A 26,944-nucleotide genomic window follows, 5' to 3' on the forward strand; every position below is an offset into this window, starting at 1 on the left:
ACTTAATAAAGTACACTATTTTACTGTTAACGAACTGTTGCACCTTTTCATTTTAACATATATTTAAGGTGGGCTGTAATGTAATCTACATTTATTATGTAAACGTAAATTTGCGAGCAAAAATTTTTAAGACAATTCATGCACACCTTGTTTTTCTTTGAAAATTTATTGATAAAAAGGACAGACGGATAAAAAAAATTACGGGACAAATACATAGCACCTTACTGCCTGGGTGGTGGCAGGAAGTCAGAGGAGCTGCCCATTCTTTGTGCGACCAGTCCAAGAACAGCATTTAGGGCACCCAAATGTTCAAAATATCGCTCTGCGATCTGTAATTCATGTTGTCTTGCTGCTGCTGCGTCTTGTTGCATCCAGTTAACCTGCTCCCGGCTTATGCCTTCCATTCTGTCCATCTGCCTGCCATCTGCCATCTGCGATCTGCAACTCATCAAATATCACCTGTGTCCGTGCTTCCAATCGCCGTCTTCGGTCACCTGGAAACAACAACATTGACAATTACATTTGTGTTTATATGGATATCAAAATGTCAGTTGTCCAGTGAACTTGTCAGTTTTGTTTATGCACAAAGCAATTTTTAGAATGGTCAGACACTACCTGTGCGTCGACGACATGGTAGATGTTCCTCTCGAGTGGTAGTGGACAGAGGTGATGGTGGTGGCGATGGAACTGGCCGAGGCGATGGTGGCACAGAAGGTACGGACAGAGGTGATGGTGGCACAGAAGGTCCTGGAGTGCTACTTGAGGAAGTGGATGGTTCCTCTGAAGAGGGAGTGTTTTCCGCTTCAGATGTGTCTGAAAAACACAGATCAAAAAATTAGTCAGTAAGAAAAGGTCACGAAATAAATCGGTAAGAAAAGCACAATATTTTTACAGCAAAAGAGCATATAGGCATATAGTAAACTTAATAAAACTGCTATGATTTAAGGCCATTTTGTCATTTGGAACGTGTCCACTAGATGGCAGTAATTCGCCAGTGACGTACAGATTAATTGCAATTTAATGTTATATTCTTATTCATCCGAAAAATATATACTTGTTAAAAGTCCACTCTAGGCGAAAAACACTGCTGGCACGACTTTTGGGATATTTATAACATTAGATCAGCTCGCTTCTTCTCACTGTGCGTGCTCAGCTGTATAAAACAATGAGATGCTAACAACACTGAGATGCTAACGTGAAAGGCTAACCGAATTTCCCATGTTTTAAACAATGAGACGCTAACAAGAAAGGCAAACGCCGCTCCAGCCTCATGTACTCAACAAGGACATGCTAAACATGAAAGGCTTATATCGCGAACAGCGTGTTAAGAAACACGGGGGAATGCTAAATGAAGGTTAGCATAAACACGAGGGGATGCTAAGGCTAGTTAACATGAGGGGCTAAATCCTTTACTTGCTGAGCATTTCTTAAATAGCTGCTGCTATTATTCAGTGTTTTTGGTGCTGCAATGAATGGCCTGCAGAGCTAAAAAGACAACAAAAGAAATGCTTACCAACAGGGTTTATGAGTGACTCCAGGATACTGGTCGCTGAGTCCAGGCCTCCTTCGCTGCCTCGGTTTGACGGTCTGTGTCCATAAATAGCGTCCACCACATCGTACCACTTCCATGTACTTCGCCCATTCCCACTACGGCCGTTGCTGTCCTTAACTTTTCTGTAGTGGGCTTTTATTTTTTTCAGCTTAGCACGACACTGCTCGGAGGTGCGCTGGAATCCTTCAGCTGCCATGCGCTGAGAAACTTCTTTGAAGACTTTCTCATTTCTTATCATCCCATCCAGCTCGGCCTGAATGTTGCTATCTCCGATGATGGTGAGGAACGTTTGAAGTTCCGCATTGGACCAAAAACTATTACTTGCAGGCATTTTCACACACAAGAAGTACAGCCAAACAAACACTGGAACTCGACTCACTTCTTTTTCCATCCCCTGGGATTGTCGCGGGTAGTTACGTAATTTCTCCCCCAATCAGAGGACTCTGGACCTTTTACGCTTTGGCTCCGCCCAGACAAAAAATCTCTGGACCCACAACAGAAGGGGTCCCGCTCTGGCCCGCTACTGGACCGGTTCGGGTAGTTTCCTGGACTGGTTTAAACAATCGAAACAGAATAGTTAGTGACCCGATCCTTCCCATTCAATGCCAGTTTGGTCGGTGGAAAAGGCCTATTACAACGCAATAGATTCTACCTTCCTGTAACGTTTCAGCCTGATTGGACCTTGTTTTCACACAAATGAACCCAGAATGATGTGAAATTGTGCTTCGTGCAACATAATTCTGGGTGCCATTTAAAAACCATAAGTGCTAATGACTCCATTCCTTTTTGTGGTTGTAGGGGCTGTTGATTGGAGTACACTAAAACAAACCTGACCTCTCTGGGACATTCAGAAGCCAAGTTATAAGCCCACAAAGGTGTAACTGGACTACTTCTTTAAAGTGACACAAGGCCCGGTGACCTTTTGGGACATGGTTTGACCCCCTATAGGAATGTGCGATCATCATGAAACGTTCAGATCACTTACAACTCAATAGATTCTACCTTCTTGTAACGTTTCAGCCTGATTGGACCTTGTTTTCACACAAATGAACCCAGAATGATGTGAAATTGTGCTTCGTGCAACATAATTCTGGGTGCCATTTACAAACCATAAGTGCTAATGACTCCATTCCTTTTTGTGGTTGTAGGGGCTGTTTATTGGAGTACATTAAAACAAACCTGATATCTCTAGGACATTCAGAAGCCAAGTTATAAGCCCACAAATGTGTAACTGGACTACTTCTTTAAATTGACACCAGATCCGGTGACCTTTGGGACATGGTTTGACCCCATTAGGAAAGTGCTATCATCATGAAACGTTCTGATCACTTACAACTCAAAAGATTCTACCTTCCTGTGATGTTTCAGCCTGATTGGACCTTGTTTTCACACAAATGAACCCAGAATGATGTGAAATTGTGCTTCGTGCAACATAATTCTGGGTGCCATTTAAAAACCATAAGTGCTAATGATTCCATTCCTTTTTGTGGTTGTAGGGGCTGTTGATTGGAGTACACTAAAACAAACCTGATCTCTCTAGGACATTCAGAAGCCAAGTTATATGCCCACAAATGTGTTACTGGACTACTTCTTTAAATTGACACCAGATCCGGTGACCTTTGGGACATGGTTTGACCCCCTTAGGAAAGTGCTATCATCATGAATGGTTCAGATTACTTACAACTCAATAGATTCTACCTTCCTGTAACGTTTCAGCCTGATTGGACCTTGTTTTCACACAAATGAACCCAGAATGATGTGAAATTGTGCTTCGTGCAACATATTTCTGGGTGCCATTTAAAAACCATAAGTGCTAATGACTCCATTCCTTTTTGTGGTTGTAGGGGCTGTTGACTGGAGTACACTAAAACAAACCTGATCTCTCTAGGACATTCAGAAGCCAAGTTATAAGCCCACAAATGTGTAACTGGACTACTTCTTTCAATTGACACCAGATCCGGTGACCTTTGGGACATGGGTTGACCCCCTTAGGAAAGTGCTATCATCATGAAACGTTCAGATCACTTACAACTCAATAGATTCTACCTTCCTGTAACGTTTCAGCCTGATTGGACCTTGTTTTCACACAAATGAACCCAGAATGATGTGAAATTGTGCTTCGTGCAACATAATTCTGGGTGCCATTTAAAAACCATAAGTGCTAATGACTCCATTCCTTTTTGTGGTTGTAGGGGCTGTTGATTGGAGTACACTAAAACAAACCTGACCTCTCTGGGACATTCAGAAGCCAAGTTATAAGCCCACAAAGGTGTAACTGGACTACTTCTTTAAAGTGACACAAGGCCCGGTGACCTTTGGGACATGGTTTGACCCCCTATAGGAATGTGCGATCATCATGAAACGTTCAGATCACTTACAACTCAATAGATTCTACCTTCTTGTAACGTTTCAGCCTGATTTGACCTTGTTTTCACACAAATGGACCCAGAATGATGTGAAATTGTGCTTCGTGCAACATAATTCTGGGTGCCATTTACAAACCATAAGTGCTAATGACTCCATTCCTTTTTGTGGTTGTAGGGGCTGTTGATTGGAATACACTAAAACAAACCTGATCTCTCTAGGACATTCAGAAGCCAAGTTATAAGCCCACAAATGTGTAACTGGACTACTTCTTTAAAGTGACACAAGGCCCGGTGACCTTTGGGACATGGTTTGACCCCCTATAGGAATGTGCGATCATCATGAAACGTTCAGATCACTTACAACTCAATAGATTCTACCTTCTTGTAACGTTTCAGCCTGATTGGACCTTGTTTTCACACAAATGAACCCAGAATGATGTGAAATTGTGCTTCGTGCAACATAATTCTGGGTGCCATTTACAAACCATAAGTGCTAATGACTCCATTCCTTTTTGTGGTTGTAGGGGCTGTTTATTGGAGTACATTAAAACAAACCTGATATCTCTAGGACATTCAGAAGCCAAGTTATAAGCCCACAAATGTGTAACTGGACTACTTCTTTAAATTGACACCAGATCCGGTGACCTTTGGGACATGGTTTGACCCCATTAGGAAAGTGCTATCATCATGAAACGTTCTGATCACTTACAACTCAAAAGATTCTACCTTCCTGTGATGTTTCAGCCTGATTGGACCTTGTTTTCACACAAATGAACCCAGAATGATGTGAAATTGTGCTTCGTGCAACATAATTCTGGGTGCCATTTAAAAACCATAAGTGCTAATGATTCCATTCCTTTTTGTGGTTGTAGGGGCTGTTGATTGGAGTACACTAAAACAAACCTGATCTCTCTAGGACATTCAGAAGCCAAGTTATATGCCCACAAATGTGTTACTGGACTACTTCTTTAAATTGACACCAGATCCGGTGACCTTTGGGACATGGTTTGACCCCCTTAGGAAAGTGCTATCATCATGAAACGTTCAGATTACTTACAACTCAATAGATTCTACCTTCCTGTAACGTTTCAGCCTGATTGGACCTTGTTTTCACACAAATGAACCCACAATGATGTGAAATTGTGCTTCGTGCAACATATTTCTGGGTGCCATTTAAAAAACATAAGTGCTAATGACTCCATTCCTTTTTGTGGTTGTAGGGGCTGTTGACTGGAGTACACTAAAACAAACCTGATCTCTCTAGGACATTCAGAAGCCAAGTTATAAGCCCACAAATGTGTAACTGGACTACTTCTTTAAATTGACACCAGATCCGGTGACCTTTGGGACATGGTTTGACCCCCTATAGGAATTTGCGATCATCATGAAACGTTCAGATCACTTACAACTCAATAGATTCTACCTTCTTGTAACGCTTCAGCCTGATTGGACCTTGTTTTCCTACAAATGGACCCAGAATGATGTGAAATTGTGCTTCGTGCAACATAATTCTGGGTGCCATTTACAAACCATAAGTGCTAATGACTCCATTCCTTTTTGTGGTTGTAGGGGCTGTTTATTGGAGTACATTAAAACAAACCTGATATCTCTAGGACATTCAGAAGCCAAGTTATAAGCCCACAAATGTGTAACTGGACTACTTCTTTAAATTGACACCAGATCCGGTGACCTTTGGGACATGGTTTGACCCCATTAGGAAAGTGCTATCATCATGAAACGTTCTGATCACTTACAACTCAAAAGATTCTACCTTCCTGTGATGTTTCAGCCTGATTGGACCTTGTTTTCACACAAATGAACCCAGAATGATGTGAAATTGTGCTTCGTGCAACATAATTCTGGGTGCCATTTAAAAACCATAAGTGCTAATGATTCCATTCCTTTTCGTGGTTGTAGGGGCTGTTGATTGGAGTACACTAAAACAAACCTGATCTCTCTAGGACATTCAGAAGCCAAGTTATATGCCCACAAATGTGTTACTGGACTACTTCTTTAAATTGACACCAGATCCGGTGACCTTTGGGACATGGTTTGACCCCCTTAGGAAAGTGCTATCATCATGAAACGTTCAGATTACTTACAACTCAATAGATTCTACCTTCCTGTAACGTTTCAGCCTGATTGGACCTTGTTTTCACACAAATGAACCCACAATGATGTGAAATTGTGCTTCGTGCAACATATTTCTGGGTGCCATTTAAAAAACATAAGTGCTAATGACTCCATTCCTTTTTGTGGTTGTAGGGGCTGTTGACTGGAGTACACTATAACAAACCTGATCTCTCTAGGACATTCAGAAGCCAAGTTATAAGCCCACAAATGTGTAGCTGGACTACTTCTTTAAATTGACACCAGATCCGGTGACCTTTGGGACATGGGTTGACCCCCTTAGGAAAGTGCTATCATCATGAAATGTTCAGATCACTTACAACTCAATAGATTCTACCTTCCTGTTACGTTTCAGCCTGATTGGACCTTGTTTTCACACAAATGAACCCAGAATGATGTGAAATTGTGCTTCGTGCAACATAATTCTGGGTGCCATTTAAAAACCATAAGTGCTAATGACTCCATTCCTTTTTGTGGTTGTAGGGGCTGTTGATTGGAGTACACTAAAACAAACCTGACCTCTCTGGGACATTCAGAAGCCAAGTTATAAGCCCACAAAGGTGTAACTGGACTACTTCTTTAAAGTGACACAAGGCCCGGTGACCTTTGGGACATGGTTTGACCCCCTATAGGAATGTGCGATCATCATGAAACGTTCAGATCACTTACAACTCAATAGATTCTACCTTCTTGTAACGTTTCAGCCTGATTTGACCTTGTTTTCACACAAATGGACCCAGAATGATGTGAAATTGTGCTTCGTGCAACATAATTCTGGGTGCCATTTACAAACCATAAGTGCTAATGACTCCATTCCTTTTTGTGGTTGTAGGGGCTGTTGATTGGAATACACTAAAACAAACCTGATCTCTCTAGGACATTCAGAAGCCAAGTTATAAGCCCACAAATGTGTAACTGGACTACTTCTTTAAATTGACACCAGATCCGGTGACCTTTGGGACATGGTTTGACCCCCTTAGGAAAGTGCTATCATCATGAAACGTTCAGATCACTTACAACTCAATAGATTCTACCTTCCTGTAACGTTTCAGCCTGATTGGACCTTGTTTTCACACAAATGAACCCTGAATGATGTGAAATTGTGCTTCGTGCAACATATTTCTGGGTGCCATTTAAAAACCATAAGTGCTAATGACTCCATTCCTTTTGTGGTTGTAGGGGCTGTTGACTGGAGTACACTAAAACAAACCTGATCTCTCTAGGACATTCAGAAGCCAAGTTATAAGCCCACAAATGTGTAACTGGACTACTTCTTTAAATTGACACCAGATCCGGTGACCTTTGGGACATGGTTTGGCCCCCTTAGGAAAGTGCTATCATCATTAAACGATCAGATCACTTACAACTCAATAGATTCTACCTTCCTGTAACATTTCAGCATGCTTGGACCTTGTTTTCACACAAATGAACCCAGAATGATGTGAAATTGTGCTTCGTGCAACATAATTCTGGGTGCCATTTAAAACCCCTAAGGGCTAATGACTCCATTCCTTTTTGGGGTAATAGGGGCTGTTGAATGGAGTACACTAAGACAAACCTGACCTATCTGAGACATTCAGAAGCCAAGTTATTATCCCCCAAAGGTGTGTTTGGAACCCTGCCTTTAAGGAACAAGTGATCCGGTGACCTTTATGACCTGATTTGACGCCCTTAGGAATGTGCTATCATCATGAAACACAGGAATCATTTACAACTCAATAGATTCTACTTTTCTGTGACGTTTCAGCCTGATTGAAGCTTTTTTCTGAGAAATGGACCCGGAATGATGTGAAATTGTGCTTCGTGCAACATAATTCGGGGGGGCCATTTAAAAACCATAAGTGTTAATGACTCCATTCCTTTTTGAGGTTGTAGGGGCTGTTGATTGGAGTACACTAAAACAAACCTGATCTCTCTAGGACATTCAGAAGCCAAGTTATAAGCCCACAAATGTGTAACTGGACTACTTCTTTAAATTTACACCAGATCCGGTGACATTTGGGACATGGTTTGACCCCCTTAGGAAAGTGCTATCATCATGAAACGTTCAGATCACTTACAACTCAATAGATTCTACATTTCTGTAACATTTCAGCCTGATTGGACCTTGTTTTCACACAAATGAACCCAGAATGATGTGAAATTGTGCTTCGTGCAACATAATTCTGGGTGCCATTTAAAAACCATAAGTGCTAATGACTCCATTCCTTTTAGTGGTAATGGGGGCTGTTAATTGGAGTACACTAAAACAAACCTGACCTCTCTAGGATATTCAGAAGCCAAGTTATAAGCCCACAAAGGTGTAACTGGACTACTTCTTTAAAGTGACACTAGGCCCGGTGACCTTTGGGACATGGTTTGACCCCCTATAGGAATGTGCGATCATCATGAAAAATTCAGATCACTTACAACTCAATAGATTCTACCTTCTTGTAACGTTTCAGCCTGATTTAACCTTGTTTTCACACAAATGGACCCAGAATGATGTGAAATTGTGCTTCGTGCAACATAATTCTGGGTGCCATTTCCAAACCATAAGTGCTAATGACTCCATTGCTTTTTGTGGTTGTAGGGGCTGTTGAAACAAACCTGATCTCTCTAGGACATTCAGAAGCCAAGTTATAAGCCCACAAATGTGTAACTGGACCACTTCTTTAAATTGACACTAGATCCGGTGACCTTTGGGACAAGGTTTGACCCCCTTAGGAAAGTGCTATCATCATGAAACGTTCAGATCACTTACAACTCAATAGATTCTACCTTCCTGTAACGTTTCAGCCTGATTGGACCTTGTTTTCACACAAATGAACCCAGAATGATGTGAAATTGTGCTTCGTGCAACATAATTCTGGGTGCCATTTAAAAACCATAAGTGCTAATGACCCATTCCATTTTGTGGTTGTAGGGGCTGTTGATTGGAGTATACTAAAACAAACCTGATCTCTCTAGGACATTCAGAAGCCAAGTTATAAGCCCACAAATGTGTAACTGGACTACTTTAAATTGACACCAGATCCGGTGACCTTTGGGACATTGTTTGACCCCATTAGGAAAGTGCGATCATCTTGAAACGTTCAGATCACTTACAACTCAATAGATTCTACCTTCTTGTAACGTTTCAGCCTGATTGGACCTTTTTTCACACAAATGGACCCAGAATGATGTGAAATTGTGCTTCGTGCAACATAATTCTGGGTGCCATTTACAAACCATAAGTGCTAATGACTCCATTCCTTTTTGTGGTTGTAGGGGATGTTGATTGGAGTACACTAAAACAAACCTGATCTCTCTAGGACATTCAGAAGCCAAGTTATAAGCCCACAAATGTGTAACTGGACTACTTCTTTAAATTGACACCAGATCCAGTGACCTTTGGGACATGGTTTGACCCCCTTAGGAAAGTGCTATCATCATGAAACGTTCAGATCACTTACAACTCAATAGATTCTACATTTCTGTAACATTTCAGCCTGATTGGACCTTGTTTTCACACAAATGAACCCAGAATGATGTGAAATTGTGCTTCGTGCAACATAATTCTGGGTGCCATTTAAAAACCATAAGTGCTAATGACTCCATTCCTTTTAGTGGTAATGGGGGCTGTTAATTGGAGTACACTAAAACAAACCTGACCTCTCTAGGATATTCAGAAGCCAAGTTATAAGCCCACAAAGGTGTAACTGGACTACTTCTTTAAAGTGACACTAGGCCCGGTGACCTTTGGGACATGGTTTGACCCCCTATAGGAATGTGCGATCATCATGAAACATTCAGATCACTTACAACTCAATAGATTCTACCTTCTTGTAACATTTCAGCCTGATTTAACCTTGTTTTCACACAAATGGACCCAGAATGATGTGAAATTGTGCTTCGTGCAACATAATTCTGGGTGCCATTTCCAAACCATAAGTGCTAATGACTCCATTCCTTTTTGTGGTTGTAGGGGCTGTTGAAACAAACCTGATCTCTCTAGGACATTCAGAAGCCAAGTTATAAGCCCACAAATGTGTAACTGGACTACTTTAAATTGACACCAGATCCGGTGACCTTTGGGACATGGTTTGGCCCCCTTAGGAAAGTGCTATCATCATGAAACGATCAGATCACTTACAACTCAATAGATTCTACCTTCCTGTAACATTTCAGCATGCTTGGACCTTGTTTTCACACAAATGAACCCAGAATGATGTGAAATTGTGCTTCGTGCAACATAATTCTGGGTGCCATTTAAAACCCCTAAGGGCTAATGACTCCATTCCTTTTTGGGGTAATAGGGGCTGTTGAATGGAGTACACTAAGACAAACCTGACCTATCTGAGACATTCAGAAGCCAAGTTATTATCCCCCAAAGGTGTGTTTGGAACCCTGCCTTTAAGGAACAAGTGATCCGGTGACCTTTATGACCTGATTTGACGCCCTTAGGAATGTGCTATCATCATGAAACACAGGAATCATTTACAACTCAATAGATTCTACTTTTCTGTGACGTTTCAGCCTGATTGAAGCTTTTTTCTGAGAAATGGACCCGGAATGATGTGAAATTGTGCTTCGTGCAACATAATTCGGGGGGGCCATTTAAAAACCATAAGTGTTAATGACTCCATTCCTTTTTGAGGTTGTAGGGGCTGTTGATTGGAGTACACTAAAACAAACCTGATCTCTCTAGGACATTCAGAAGCCAAGTTATAAGCCCACAAATGTGTAACTGGACTACTTCTTTAAATTTACACCAGATCCGGTGACATTTGGGACATGGTTTGACCCCCTTAGGAAAGTGCTATCATCATGAAACGTTCAGATCACTTACAACTCAATAGATTCTACATTTCTGTAACATTTCAGCCTGATTGGACCTTGTTTTCACACAAATGAACCCAGAATGATGTGAAATTGTGCTTCGTGCAACATAATTCTGGGTGCCATTTAAAAACCATAAGTGCTAATGACTCCATTCCTTTTAGTGGTAATGGGGGCTGTTAATTGGAGTACACTAAAACAAACCTGACCTCTCTAGGATATTCAGAAGCCAAGTTATAAGCCCACAAAGGTGTAACTGGACTACTTCTTTAAAGTGACACTAGGCCCGGTGACCTTTGGGACATGGTTTGACCCCCTATAGGAATGTGCGATCATCATGAAAAATTCAGATCACTTACAACTCAATAGATTCTACCTTCTTGTAACGTTTCAGCCTGATTTAACCTTGTTTTCACACAAATGGACCCAGAATGATGTGAAATTGTGCTTCGTGCAACATAATTCTGGGTGCCATTTCCAAACCATAAGTGCTAATGACTTTATTGCTTTTTGTGATTGTAGGGGCTGTTGAAACAAACCTGATCTCTCTAGGACATTCAGAAGCCAAGTTATAAGCCCACAAATGTGTAACTGGACCACTTCTTTAAATTGACACTAGATCCGGTGACCTTTGGGACAAGGTTTGACCCCCTTAGGAAAGTGCTATCATCATGAAACGTTCAGATCACTTACAACTCAATAGATTCTACCTTCCTGTAACGTTTCAGCCTGATTGGACCTTGTTTTCACACAAATGAACCCAGAATGATGTGAAATTGTGCTTCGTGCAACATAATTCTGGGTGCCATTTAAAAACCATAAGTGCTAATGACCCATTCCATTTTGTGGTTGTAGGGGCTGTTGATTGGAGTATACTAAAACAAACCTGATCTCTCTAGGACATTCAGATGCCAAGTTATAAGCCCACAAATGTGTAACTGGACTACTTCTTTAAATTGACACCAGATCCGGTGACCTTTGGGACATTGTTTGACCCCATTAGGAAAGTGCGATCATCTTGAAACGTTCAGATCACTTACAACTCAATAGATTCTACCTTCTTGTAACGTTTCAGCCTGATTGGACCTTTTTTCACACAAATGGACCCAGAATGATGTGAAATTGTGCTTCGTGCAACATAATTCTGGGTGCCATTTACAAACCATAAGTGCTAATGACTCCATTCCTTTTTGTGGTTGTAGGGGATGTTGATTGGAGTACACTAAAACATACCTGATCCCTCTAGGACATTCAGAAGCCAAGTTATAAGCCCACAAATGTGTAACTGGACTACTTCTTTAAATCGACACCAGATCCAGTGACCTTTGGGACATGGTTTGACCCCCTTAGGAAAGTGCTATCATCATGAAACGTTCAGATCACTTACAACTCAATAGATTCTACATTTCTGTAACATTTCAGCCTGATTGGACCTTGTTTTCACACAAATGAACCCAGAATGATGTGAAATTGTGCTTCGTGCAACATAATTCTGGGTGCCATTTAAAAACCATAAGTGCTAATGACTCCATTCCTTTTAGTGGTAATGGGGGCTGTTGACTGGAGTACACTAAAACAAACCTGACCTCTCTAGGATATTCAGAAGCCAAGTTATAAGCCCACAAAGGTGTAACTGGACTACTTCTTTAAAGTGACACTAGGCCCGGTGACCTTTGGGACATGGTTTGACCCCCTATAGGAATGTGCGATCATCATGAAACATTCAGATCACTTACAACTCAATAGATTCTACCTTCTTGTAACGTTTCAGCCTGATTTAACCTTGTTTTCAAACAAATGGACCCAGAATGATGTGAAATTGTGCTTCGTGCAACATAATTCTGGGTGCCATTTCCAAACCATAAGTGCTAATGACTCCATTCCTTTTTGTGGTTGTAGGGGCTGTTGAAACAAACCTGATCTCTCTAGGACATTCAGAAGCCAAGTTATAAGCCCACAAATGTGTAACTGGACCACTTCTTTAAATTTACACTAGATCCGGTGACCTTTGGGACATGGTTTGACCCCCTTAGGAAAGTGCTATCATCATGAAACGTTCAGATCACTTACAACTCAATAGATTCTACCTTCCTGTAACGTTTCAGCCTGATTGGACCTTGTTTTCACACAAATGAACCCAGAATGATGTGAAATTGTGCTTCGTGCAACATAATTCTGGGTGCCATTTAAAAACCATAAGTGCTAATGACTCCATTCCTTTTAGTGGTAATGGGGGCTGTTAATTGGAGTACACTAAAACAAACCTGACCTCTCTAGGATATTCAGAAGCCAAGTTATAAGCCCACAAAGGTGTAACTGGACTACTTCTTTAAAGTGACACTAGGCCCGGTGACCTTTGGGACATGGTTTGACCCCCTATAGGAATGTGCGATCATCATGAAAAATTCAGATCACTTACAACTCAATAGATTCTACCTTCTTGTAACGTTTCAGCCTGATTTAACCTTGTTTTCACACAAATGGACCCAGAATGATGTGAAATTGTGCTTCGTGCAACATAATTCTGGGTGCCATTTCCAAACCATAAGTGCTAATGACTCCATTGCTTTTTGTGATTGTAGGGGCTGTTGAAACAAACCTGATCTCTCTAGGACATTCAGAAGCCAAGTTATAAGCCCACAAATGTGTAACTGGACCACTTCTTTAAATTGACACTAGATCCGGTGACCTTTGGGACAAGGTTTGACCCCCTTAGGAAAGTGCTATCATCATGAAACGTTCAGATCACTTACAACTCAATAGATTCTACCTTCCTGTAACGTTTCAGCCTGATTGGACCTTGTTTTCACACAAATGAACCCAGAATGATGTGAAATTGTGCTTCGTGCAACATAATTCTGGGTGCCATTTAAAAACCATAAGTGCTAATGACCCATTCCATTTTGTGGTTGTAGGGGCTGTTGATTGGAGTATACTAAAAAAAACCTGATCTCTCTAGGACATTCAGAAGCCAAGTTATAAGCCCACAAATGTGTAACTGGACTACTTCTTTAACTTGACACCAGATCCGGTGACCTTTGGGACATTGTTTGACCCCATTAGGAAAGTGCGATCATCTTGAAACGTTCAGATCACTTACAACTCAATAGATTCTACCTTCTTGTAACGTTTCAGCCTGATTGGACCTTTTTTCACACAAATGGACCCAGAATGATGTGAAATTGTGCTTCGTGCAACATAATTCTGGGTGCCATTTACAAACCATAAGTGCTAATGACTCCATTCATTTTTGTGGTTGTAGGGGATGTTGATTGGAGTACACTAAAACATACCTGATCCCTCTAGGACATTCAGAAGCCAAGTTATAAGCCCACAAATGTGTAACTGGACTACTTCTTTAAATTGACACCAGATCCGGTGACCTTTGGGACATTGTTTGACCCCATTAGGAAAGTGCGATCATCTTGAAACGTTCAGATCACTTACAACTCAATAGATTCTACCTTCTTGTAACGTTTCAGCCTGATTGGACCTTTTTTCACACAAATGGACCCAGAATGATGTGAAATTGTGCTTCGTGCAACATAATTCTGGGTGCCATTTACAAACCATAAGTGCTAATGACTCCATTCCTTTTTGTGGTTGTAGGGGATGTTGATTGGAGTACACTAAAACATACCTGATCCCTCTAGGACATTCAGAAGCCAAGTTATAAGCCCACAAATGTGTAACTGGACTACTTCTTTAAATCGACACCAGATCCAGTGACCTTTGGGACATGGTTTGACCCCCTTAGGAAAGTGCTATCATCATGAAACGTTCAGATCACTTACAACTCAATAGATTCTACATTTCTGTAACATTTCAGCCTGATTGGACCTTGTTTTCACACAAATGAACCCAGAATGATGTGAAATTGTGCTTCGTGCAACATAATTCTGGGTGCCATTTAAAAACCATAAGTGCTAATGACTCCATTCCTTTTAGTGGTAATGGGGGCTGTTGACTGGAGTACACTAAAACAAACCTGACCTCTCTAGGATATTCAGAAGCCAAGTTATAAGCCCACAAAGGTGTAACTGGACTACTTCTTTAAAGTGACACTAGGCCCGGTGACCTTTGGGACATGGTTTGACCCCCTATAGGAATGTGCGATCATCATGAAACATTCAGATCACTTACAACTCAATAGATTCTACCTTCTTGTAACGTTTCAGCCTGATTTAACCTTGTTTTCAAACAAATGGACCCAGAATGATGTGAAATTGTGCTTCGTGCAACATAATTCTGGGTGCCATTTCCAAACCATAAGTGCTAATGACTCCATTCCTTTTTGTGGTTGTAGGGGCTGTTGAAACAAACCTGATCTCTCTAGGACATTCAGAAGCCAAGTTATAAGCCCACAAATGTGTAACTGGACCACTTCTTTAAATTTACACTAGATCCGGTGACCTTTGGGACATGGTTTGACCCCCTTAGGAAAGTGCTATCATCATGAAACGTTCAGATCACTTACAACTCAATAGATTCTACCTTCCTGTAACGTTTCAGCCTGATTGGACCTTGTTTTCACACAAATGAACCCAGAATGATGTGAAATTGTGCTTCGTGCAACATAATTCTGGGTGCCATTTAAAAACCATAAGTGCTAATGACTCCATTCCTTTTAGTGGTAATGGGGGCTGTTAATTGGAGTACACTAAAACAAACCTGACCTCTCTAGGATATTCAGAAGCCAAGTTATAAGCCCACAAAGGTGTAACTGGACTACTTCTTTAAAGTGACACTAGGCCCGGTGACCTTTGGGACATGGTTTGACCCCCTATAGGAATGTGCGATCATCATGAAAAATTCAGATCACTTACAACTCAATAGATTCTACCTTCTTGTAACGTTTCAGCCTGATTTAACCTTGTTTTCACACAAATGGACCCAGAATGATGTGAAATTGTGCTTCGTGCAACATAATTCTGGGTGCCATTTCCAAACCATAAGTGCTAATGACTCCATTGCTTTTTGTGATTGTAGGGGCTGTTGAAACAAACCTGATCTCTCTAGGACATTCAGAAGCCAAGTTATAAGCCCACAAATGTGTAACTGGACCACTTCTTTAAATTGACACTAGATCCGGTGACCTTTGGGACAAGGTTTGACCCCCTTAGGAAAGTGCTATCATCATGAAACGTTCAGATCACTTACAACTCAATAGATTCTACCTTCCTGTAACGTTTCAGCCTGATTGGACCTTGTTTTCACACAAATGAACCCAGAATGATGTGAAATTGTGCTTCGTGCAACATAATTCTGGGTGCCATTTAAAAACCATAAGTGCTAATGACCCATTCCATTTTGTGGTTGTAGGGGCTGTTGATTGGAGTATACTAAAAAAAACCTGATCTCTCTAGGACATTCAGAAGCCAAGTTATAAGCCCACAAATGTGTAACTGGACTACTTCTTTAACTTGACACCAGATCCGGTGACCTTTGGGACATTGTTTGACCCCATTAGGAAAGTGCGATCATCTTGAAACGTTCAGATCACTTACAACTCAATAGATTCTACCTTCTTGTAACGTTTCAGCCTGATTGGACCTTTTTTCACACAAATGGACCCAGAATGATGTGAAATTGTGCTTCGTGCAACATAATTCTGGGTGCCATTTACAAACCATAAGTGCTAATGACTCCATTCATTTTTGTGGTTGTAGGGGATGTTGATTGGAGTACACTAAAACATACCTGATCCCTCTAGGACATTCAGAAGCCAAGTTATAAGCCCACAAATGTGTAACTGGACTACTTCTTTAAATCAACACCAGATCCAGTGACCTTTGGGACATGGTTTGACCCCCTTAGGAAAGTGCTATCATCATGAAACGTTCAGATCACTTACAACTCAATAGATTCTACATTTCTGTAACATTTCAGCCTGATTGGACCTTGTTTTCACACAAATGAACCCAGAATGATGTGAAATTGTGCTTCGTGCAACATAATTCTGGGTGCCATTTAAAAACCATAAGTGCTAATGACTCCATTCCTTTTAGTGGTAATGGGGGCTGTTGATTGGAGTACACTAAAACAAACCTGACCTCTCTAGGATATTCAGAAGCCAAGTTATAAGCCCACAAAGGTGTAACTGGACTACTTCTTTAAAGTGACACTAGGCCCGGTGACCTTTGGGACATGGTTTGACCCCCTATAGGAATGTGCGATCATCATGAAACATTCAGATCACTTACAACTCAATAGATTCTACCTTCTTGTAACGTTTCAGCCTGATTTAACCTTGTTTTCACACAAATGGACCCAGAATGATGTGAAATTGTGCTTCGTGCAACATAATTCTGGGTGCCATTTCCAAACCATAAGTGCTAATGACTCCATTCCTTTTTGTGGTTGTAGGGGCTGTTGAAACAAACCTGATCTCTCTAGGACATTCAGAAGCCAAGTTATAAGCCCACAAATGTGTAACTGGACCACTTCTTTAAATTTACACTAGATCCGGTGACCTTTGGGACATGGTTTGACCCCCTTAGGAAAGTGCTATCATCTTGAAACATTCAGATCACTTACAACTCAATAGATTCTACCTTCCTGTAACGTTTCAGCCTGATTGGACCTTGTTTTCACACAAATGGACCCAGAATGATGTGAAATTGTGCTTCGTGCAACATAATTCTGGGTGCCATTTACAAACCATAAGTGCTAATGACTCCATTCCTTTTTGTGGTTGTAGGAGCTGTTGGTTGGAGTACATTAAAACAAACCTGATCTCTCTAGGACATTCAGAAGCCAAGTTATAAGCCCACAAATGTGTAACTGGACTACTTCTTTAAATTGACACCAGATCCGGTGACCTTTGGGACATGGTTTGACCCACTTAGGAAAGTGCTATCATCATGAAACGTTCAGATCACTTACAACTCAATAGATTCTACCTTCCTGTAACGTTTCAGCCTGATTGGACCTTGTTTTCACACAAATGAACCCAGAATGATGTGAAATTGTGCTTCGTGCAACATAATTCTGGGTGCCATTTAAAAACCATAAGTGCTAATGACTCCATTCCTTTTTGTGGTTGTAGGGGCTGTTGATTGGAGTATACTAAAACAAACCTGATCTCTCTAGGACATTCAGAAGCCAAGTTATAAGCCCACAAATGTGTAACTGGACTACTTCTTTAAATTGACACCAGATCCGGTGACCTTTGGGACATGGTTTGACCCCCTTAGGAAAGTGCTATCATCATGAAACGTTCAGATCACTTACAACTTAATAGATTCTACCTTCTTGTAACGTTTCACCCTAATTGGACCTTGTTTTCACACAAATGAACCCAGAATGATGTGAAATTGTGCTTCGTGCAACATAATTCTGGGTGCCATTTAAAAACCATAAGTGCTAATGACTCCATTCCTTTTTGAGGTTGTAGTTGCTATTGATTGGAGTACACTAAAAGAAACCTGATCTCTCTAGGACATTCAGAAGCCAAGTTATAAGCCCTCAAAGGTGTAATTGGACTACTTCTTTAAAGTGATACCAGGCCCGGTGACCTTTGGGAAATGGTTTGACCCCCTATAGGAATGTGCGATCATCATGAAACGTTCAGATCACTTACAACTCAATAGATTCTAACTTCTTGTAATGTTTCAGCCTGACTGGACCTTGTTTTCACACAAATGAACCCAGAATGATGTGAAATTGTGCTTCGTGCAACATAATTCTGGGTGCCATTTACAAACCATAAGTGCTAATGACTCCATTCCTTTTAGTGGTAATGGGGGCTGTTAATTGGAGTACTCTAAAACAAACCTGATCTCTCTAGGACATTCAGAAGCCAAGCTATAAGCCCACAAATGTGTAACTGGACTACTTCTTTAAAGTGACACCAGGCCCGGTGACCTTTGGGACATGGTTTTACCCCCTAAAGGAATGTGCGATCATCATGAAACATTCAGATCACTTACAACTCAAGAGATTCTACCTTCTTGTAACGTTTCAGCCTGATTGGACCTTGTTTTCACACAAATGGACCCAGAATGATGTGAAATTGTGCTTCGTGCAACATAATTCTGGGTGCCATTTACAAACCATAAGTGCTAATGACTCCATTCCTTTTTGTGGTTGTAGGGGCTGTTGGTTGGAGTACATTAAAACAAACCTGATCTCTCTAGGAAATTCAGAAGCCAAGTTATTAGCTCACAAATGTGTAACTGGACTAATTCTTTAAATTGACACCAGATCCGGTGACTTTTGGGACATGGTTTGACCCCCTTAGGAAAGTGCTATCATCATGAAACGTTCAGATCACTTACAACTCAATAGATTCTACCTTCCTCTAACGTTTCAGCCTGATTGGACCTTGTTTTCACACAAATGAACCCAGAATGATGTGAAATTGTGCTTCGTGCAACATAATTCTGGGTGCCATTTAAAAACCATAAGTGCTAATGACTCCATTCCTTTTTGTGGTTGTAGGGGCTGTTGATTGGAGTATACTAAAACAAACCTGATCTCTCTAGGACATTCAGAAGCCAAGTTATAAGCCCACAAATGTGTAACTGGACTACTTCTTTAAATTGACACCAGATCCGGTGACCTTTGGGACATGGTTTGACCCCCTTAGGAAAGTGTGATCATCTTGAAACGTTCAGATCACTTACAACTCAATAGATTCTACCTTCTTGTAACGTTTCAGCCTGACTGGACCTTGTTTTCATACAAATGGACCCAGAATGATGTGAAATTGTGCTTCGTGCAACATAATTCTGGGTGCCATTTACAAACCATAAGTGCTAATGACTCCATTCCCTTTTGTGGTTGTAGGGATTGTTGATTGGAGTACACTAAAACAAACCTGATCTCTCTAGGACATTCAGAAGCCAAGTTATAAGCCCACAAATGTGTAACTGGACTACTTCTTTAAAGTGACACCAGGCCCGGTGACTTTTGGGACATGGTTTTACCCCCTATAGGAATGTGCGATCATCATGAAACGTTCAGATCACTTACAACTCAATAGATTCTACCTTCTTGTAACGTTTCAGCCTGATTGGACCTTGTTTTCACACAAATGGACCCAGAATGATGTGAAATTGTGCTTCGTGCAACATAATTCTGGGTGCAATTTACAAACCATAAGTGCTAATGACTCCATTCCTTTTTGTGGTTGTAGTGGATGTTTGTTGGAGTACATTAAAACAAACCTGATCTCTCTAGGACATTCAGAAGCCAAGTTATAAGCCCACAAATGTGTAACTGGACTACTTCTTTAAATTGACACCAGATCCAGTGACCTTTGGGACATGGTTTGACCCCCTTAGGAAAGTGCTATCATCATGAAACGTTCAGATCTCTTACAACTCAATAGATTCTACCTTCCTGTAACGTTTCAGCCTGATTGTACCTTGTTTTCACACAAATGAACCCAGAATGATGTGAAATTGTGCTTCGTGCAACATAATTCTGGGTGCCATTTAAAAACCATAAGTGCTAATGACTCCATTCCTTTTTGTGGTTGTAGGGGCTGTTGATTGGAGTATACTAAAACAATCCTGATCTCTCGAGGACATTCAGAAGCCAAGTTATAAGCCCACAAATGTGTAACTGGACTACTTCTTTAAATTGACACCAGATCCAGGTGACCTTTGGGACATTGTTTGACCCCCTTAGGAAAGTGCGATCATCTTGAAACGTTCAGATCACTTACAACTCAATAGATTCTGCCTTCTTGTAACGTTTCAGCCTGATTGGACCTTGTTTTCACACAAATAGACCCAGAATGATGTGAAATTGTGCTTCGTGCAACAACATTCTGGGTGCCATTTACAAACCATAAGTGCTAATGATTCAATTCTTTTCTGTGGTTGTAGGGGCTGGTGGTTGGAGTACATTAAAACAAACCTGATCTCTCTAGGACATTCAGAAGCCAAGTTATAAGCCTACAAATGTGTAACTGGACTACTTTAAATTGACACCAGATCCGGTGACCTTTGGGACAAGGTTTGACCCCCTTAGGAAAGTGCTATCATCATGAAACGTTCAGATCATTTACAACTCAATAGATTCTACCTTCCTGTAACGTTTCAGCCTGATTGGACCTTGTTTTCACACAAATGAACCCAGAATGATGTGAAATTGTGCTTCGTGCAACATAATTCTGGGTGCCATTTAAAAACCATAAGTGCTAATGACTCCATTCCTTTTTGTGGTTGTAGGGGCTGTTGATTGGAGTACACTAAAACAAACCTGATCTCTCTAGGACATTCAGAAGCCAAGTTATAAGCCCACAAATGTGTAACTGGACTACTTCTTTAAAGTGACACCAGGCCCGGTGACTTTTGGGACATGGTTTTACCCCCTATAGGAATGTGCGATCATCATGAAACGTTCAGATCACTTACAACTCAATAGATTCTACCTTCTTGTAACGTTTCAGCCTGATTGGACCTTGTTTTCACACAAATGGACCCAGAATGATGTGAAATTGTGCTTCGTGCAACATAATTCTGGGTGCAATTTACAAACCATAAGTGCTAATGACTCCATTCCTTTTTGTGGTTGTAGTGGATGTTTGTTGGAGTACATTAAAACAAACCTGATCTCTCTAGGACATTCAGAAGCCAAGTTATAAGCCCACAAATGTGTAACTGGACTACTTCTTTAAATTGACACCAGATCCAGTGACCTTTGGGACATGGTTTTACCCCCTTAGGAAAGTGCTATCATCATGAAACGTTCAGATCACTTACAACTCAATAGATTCTACCTTCTTGTAACGTTTCAGCCTGATTGGACCTTGTTTTCACACAAATGGACCCAGAATGATGTGAAATTGTGCTTCGTGCAACATAATTCTGGGTGCAATTTACAAACCATAAGTGCTAATGACTCCATTCCTTTTTGTGGTTGTAGTGGATGTTTGTTGGAGTACATTAAAACAAACCTGATCTCTCTAGGACATTCAGAAGCCAAGTTATAAGCCCACAAATGTGTAACTGGACTACTTCTTTAAATTGACACCAGATCCAGTGACCTTTGGGACATGGTTTGACCCCCTTAGGAAAGTGCTATCATCATGAAACGTTCAGATCTCTTACAACTCAATAGATTCTACCTTCCTGTAACGTTTCAGCCTGATTGTACCTTGTTTTCACACAAATGAACCCAGAATGATGTGAAATTGTGCTTCGTGCAACATAATTCTGGGTGCCATTTAAAAACCATAAGTGCTAATGACTCCATTCCTTTTTGTGGTTGTAGGGGCTGTTGATTGGAGTATACTAAAACAATCCTGATCTCTCGAGGACATTCAGAAGCCAAGTTATAAGCCCACAAATGTGTAACTGGACTACTTCTTTAAATTGACACCAGATCCAGGTGACCTTTGGGACATTGTTTGACCCCCTTAGGAAAGTGTGATCATCTTGAAACGTTCAGATCACTTACAACTCAATAGATTCTGCCTTCATGTAACGTTTCAGCCTGATTGGACCTTGTTTTCACACAAATAGACCCAGAATGATGTGAAATTGTGCTTCGTGCAACAAAATTCTGGGTGCCATTTACAAACCATAAGTGCTAATGACTCCATTCCTTTTTGTGGTTGTAGGGGCTGGTGGTTGGAGTACATTAAAACAAACCTGATCTCTCTAGGACATTCAGAAGCCAAGTTATAAGCCTACAAATGTGTAACTGGACTACTTTAAATTGACACCAGATCCGGTGACCTTTGGGACAAGGTTTGACCCCCTTAGGAAAGTGCTATCATAATGAAACGTTCAGATCATTTACAACTCAATAGATTCTACCTTCCTGTAACGTTTCAGCCTGATTGGACCTTGTTTTCACACAAATGAACCCAGAATGATGTGAAATTGTGCTTCGTGCAACATAATTCCGGGTGCCATTTAAAAACCATAAGTGCTAATGACTCCATTCCTTTTTGTGGTTGTAGGGGCTGTTGATTGGAGTACACTAAAACAAACCTGATCTCTCTAGGGCATTCAGAAGCCAAGTTATAAGCCCACAAATGTGTAACTGGACTACTTCTTTAAATTGACACCAGATCCGGTGACCTTTGGGACATGGTTTGACCCCCTTAGGAAAGTGCTATCATCTTGAAACATTCAGATCACTTACAACTCAATAGATTCTACCTTCCTGTAACGTTTCAGCCTGATTGGACCTTGTTTTCACACAAATGAACCCAGAATGATGTGAAATTGTGCTTCGTGCAACATAATTCTGGGTGCCATTTAAAAACCATATGTGCTAATGACTCCATTCCTTTTTGTGGTTGTAGGGGCTGTTGATTGGAGTATACTAAAACAAACCTGATCTCTCTAGGACATTCAGAAGCCAAGTTATAAGCCCACAAATGTGTAACTGGACTACTTCTTTAAATTGACACCAGATCCGGTGACCTTTGGGACATGGTTTGACCCCCTTAGGAAAGTGCTATCATCATGAAACGTTCAGATCACTTACAACTTAATAGATTCTACCTTCTTGTAACGTTTCACCCTAATTGGACCTTGTTTTCACACAAATGAACCCAGAATGATGTGAAATTGTGCTTCGTGCAACATAATTCTGGGTGCCATTTAAAAACCATAAGTGCTAATGACTCCATTCCTTTTTGAGGTTGTAGTTGCTATTGATTGGAGTACATTAAAAGAAACCTGATCTCTCTAGGACATTCAGAAGCCAAGTTATAAGCCCTCAAAGGTGTAATTGGACTACTTCTTTAAAGTGATACCAGGCCCGGTGACCTTTGGGAAATGGTTTGACCCCCTATAGGAATGTGCGATCATCATGAAACGTTCAGATCACTTACAACTCAATAGATTCTACCTTCTTGTATTGTTTCAGCCTGACTGGACCTTGTTTTCACACAAATGAACCCAGAATGATGTGAAATTGTGCTTCGTGCAACATAATTCTGGGTGCCATTTACAAACCATAAGTGCTAATGACTCCATTCCTTTTAGTGGTAATGGGGGCTGTTAATTGGAGTACTCTAAAACAAACCTGATCTCTCTAGGACATTCAGAAGCCAAGCTATAAGCCCACAAATGTGTAACTGGACTACTTCTTTAAAGTGACACCAGGCCCGGTGACCTTTGGGACACTGTTTTACCCCCTAAAGGAATGTGCGATCATCATGAAACATTCAGATCACTTACAACTCAAGAGATTCTACCTTCTTGTAACGTTTCAGCCTGATTGGACCTTGTTTTCACACAAATAGACCCAGAATGATGTGAAATTGTGCTTCGTGCAACAAAATTCTGGGTGCCATTTACAAACCATAAGTGCTAATGACTCCATTCCTTTTTGTGGTTGTAGGGGCTGGTGGTTGGAGTACATTAAAACAAACCTGATCTCTCTAGGACATTCAGAAGCCAAGTTATAAGCCTACAAATGTGTAACTGGACTACTTTAAATTGACACCAGATCCGATGACCTTTGGGACAAGGTTTGACCCCCTTAGGAAAGTGCTATCATAATGAAACGTTCAGATCATTTACAACTCAATAGATTCTACCTTCCTGTAACGTTTCAGCCTGATTGGACCTTGTTTTCACACAAATGAACCCAGAATGATGTGAAATTGTGCTTCGTGCAACATAATTCTGGGTGCCATTTAAAAACCATAAGTGCTAATGACTCCATTCCTTTTTGTGGTTGTAGGGGCTGTTGACTGGAGTATACTAAAACAAACCTGATCTCTCGAGGACATTCAGAAGCCATGTTATAAGCCCACAAATGTGTAACTGGACTACTTCTTTAAATTGACACCAGATCCAGGTGACCTTTGGGACATTGTTTGACCCCCTTAGGAAAGTGTGATCATCTTGAAACGTTCAGATCACTTACAACTCAATAGATTCTGCCTTCATGTAACGTTTCAGCCTGATTGGACCTTGTTTTCACACAAATAGACCCAGAATGATGTGAAATTGTGCTTCGTGCAACAAAATTCTGGGTGCCATTTACAAACCATAAGTGCTAATGACTCCATTCCTTTTTGTGGTTGTAGGGGCTGGTGGTTGGAGTACATTAAAACAAACCTGATCTCTCTAGGACATTCAGAAGCCAAGTTATAAGCCTACAAATGTGTAACTGGACTACTTTAAATTGACACCAGATCCGGTGACCTTTGGGACAAGGTTTGACCCCCTTAGGAAAGTGCTATCATAATGAAACGTTCAGATCATTTACAACTCAATAGATTCTACCTTCCTGTAACGTTTCAGCCTGATTGGACCTTGTTTTCACACAAATGAACCCAGAATGATGTGAAATTGTGCTTCGTGCAACATAATTCTGGGTGCCATTTAAAAACCATAAGTGCTAATGACTCCATTCCTTTTTGTGGTTGTAGGGGCTGTTGATTGGAGTACACTAAAACAAACCTGATCTCTCTAGGGCATTCAGAAGCCAAGTTATAAGCCCACAAATGTGTAACTGGACTACTTCTTTAAATTGACACCAGATCCGGTGACCTTTGGGACATGGTTTGACCCCCTTAGGAAAGTGCTATCATCTTGAAACATTCAGATCACTTACAACTCAATAGATTCTACCTTCCTGTAACGTTTCAGCCTGATTGGACCTTGTTTTCACACAAATGAACCCAGAATGATGTGAAATTGTGCTTCGTGCAACATAATTCTGGGTGCCATTTAAAAACCATATGTGCTAATGACTCCATTCCTTTTTGTGGTTGTAGGGGCTGTTGATTGGAGTATACTAAAACAAACCTGATCTCTCTAGGACATTCAGAAGCCAAGTTATAAGCCCACAAATGTGTAACTGGACTACTTCTTTAAATTGACACCAGATCCGGTGACCTTTGGGACATGGTTTGACCCCCTTAGGAAAGTGCTATCATCATGAAACGTTCAGATCACTTACAACTTAATAGATTCTACCTTCTTGTAACGTTTCACCCTAATTGGACCTTGTTTTCACACAAATGAACCCAGAATGATGTGAAATTGTGCTTCGTGCAACATAATTCTGGGTGCCATTTAAAAACCATAAGTGCTAATGACTCCATTCCTTTTTGAGGTTGTAGTTGCTATTGATTGGAGTACATTAAAAGAAACCTGATCTCTCTAGGACATTCAGAAGCCAAGTTATAAGCCCTCAAAGGTGTAATTGGACTACTTCTTTAAAGTGATACCAGGCCCGGTGACCTTTGGGAAATGGTTTGACCCCCTATAGGAATATGCGATCATCATGAAACGTTCAGATCACTTACAACTCAATAGATTCTACCTTCTTGTAATGTTTCAGCCTGACTGGACCTTGTTTTCACACAAATGAACCCAGAATGATGTGAAATTGTGCTTCGTGCAACATAATTCTGGGTGCCATTTACAAACCATAAGTGCTAATGACTCCATTCCTTTTAGTGGTAATGGGGGCTGTTAATTGGAGTACTCTAAAACAAACCTGATCTCTCTAGGACATTCAGAAGCCAAGCTATAAGCCCACAAATGTGTAACTGGACTACTTCTTTAAAGTGACACCAGGCCCGGTGACCTTTGGGACACTGTTTTACCCCCTAAAGGAATGTGCGATCATCATGAAACATTCAGATCACTTACAACTCAAGAGATTCTACCTTCTTGTAACGTTTCAGCCTGATTGGACCTTGTTTTCACACAAATAGACCCAGAATGATGTGAAATTGTGCTTCGTGCAACAAAATTCTGGGTGCCATTTACAAACCATAAGTGCTAATGACTCCATTCCTTTTTGTGGTTGTAGGGGCTGGTGGTTGGAGTACATTAAAACAAACCTGATCTCTCTAGGACATTCAGAAGCCAAGTTATAAGCCCACAAATGTGTAACTGGACTACTTCTTTAAATTGACACCAGATCCGGTGACCTTTGTGACATGGTTTGACCCCCTTAGGAAAGTGCTATCATCATGAAACGTTCAGATCACTTACAACTCAATAGATTCTACCTTCCTGTAACGTTTCAGCCTGATTGGACCTTGTTTTCACACAAATGAACCCAGAATGATGTGAAATTGTGCTTCGTGCAACATAATTCTGGGTGCCATTTAAAAACCATAAGTGCTAATGACTCCATTCCTTTTTGTGGTTGTAGG

General features: G+C 40.9%; 1 protein-coding gene across 1 annotated transcript in view; it reads right to left on the reverse strand.

Annotated features, from left to right (window-relative positions):
• Positions 1–375: 375 nt before the first annotated feature.
• The window catches only part of LOC129160111 (uncharacterized), a 71,133-nt gene continuing 44,564 nt past the window's right edge, over positions 376–26,944 (reverse strand). Inside the window, exons 2-5 of the mRNA XM_070555419.1 lie at positions 2,009–2,102; positions 1,514–1,946; positions 616–813; positions 376–494 (exon numbers count right to left, since the gene is read on the reverse strand). Of these exons, the coding sequence (XP_070411520.1) occupies positions 376–494; positions 616–813; positions 1,514–1,946; positions 2,009–2,102 (844 nt within the window). The remainder of the gene's footprint in view (positions 495–615; positions 814–1,513; positions 1,947–2,008; positions 2,103–26,944) is intronic.

This window comes from Nothobranchius furzeri, chromosome 10, assembly GCF_043380555.1.
Source record: "Nothobranchius furzeri strain GRZ-AD chromosome 10, NfurGRZ-RIMD1, whole genome shotgun sequence".
Lineage (NCBI taxonomy): Eukaryota > Metazoa > Chordata > Actinopteri > Cyprinodontiformes > Nothobranchiidae > Nothobranchius > Nothobranchius furzeri.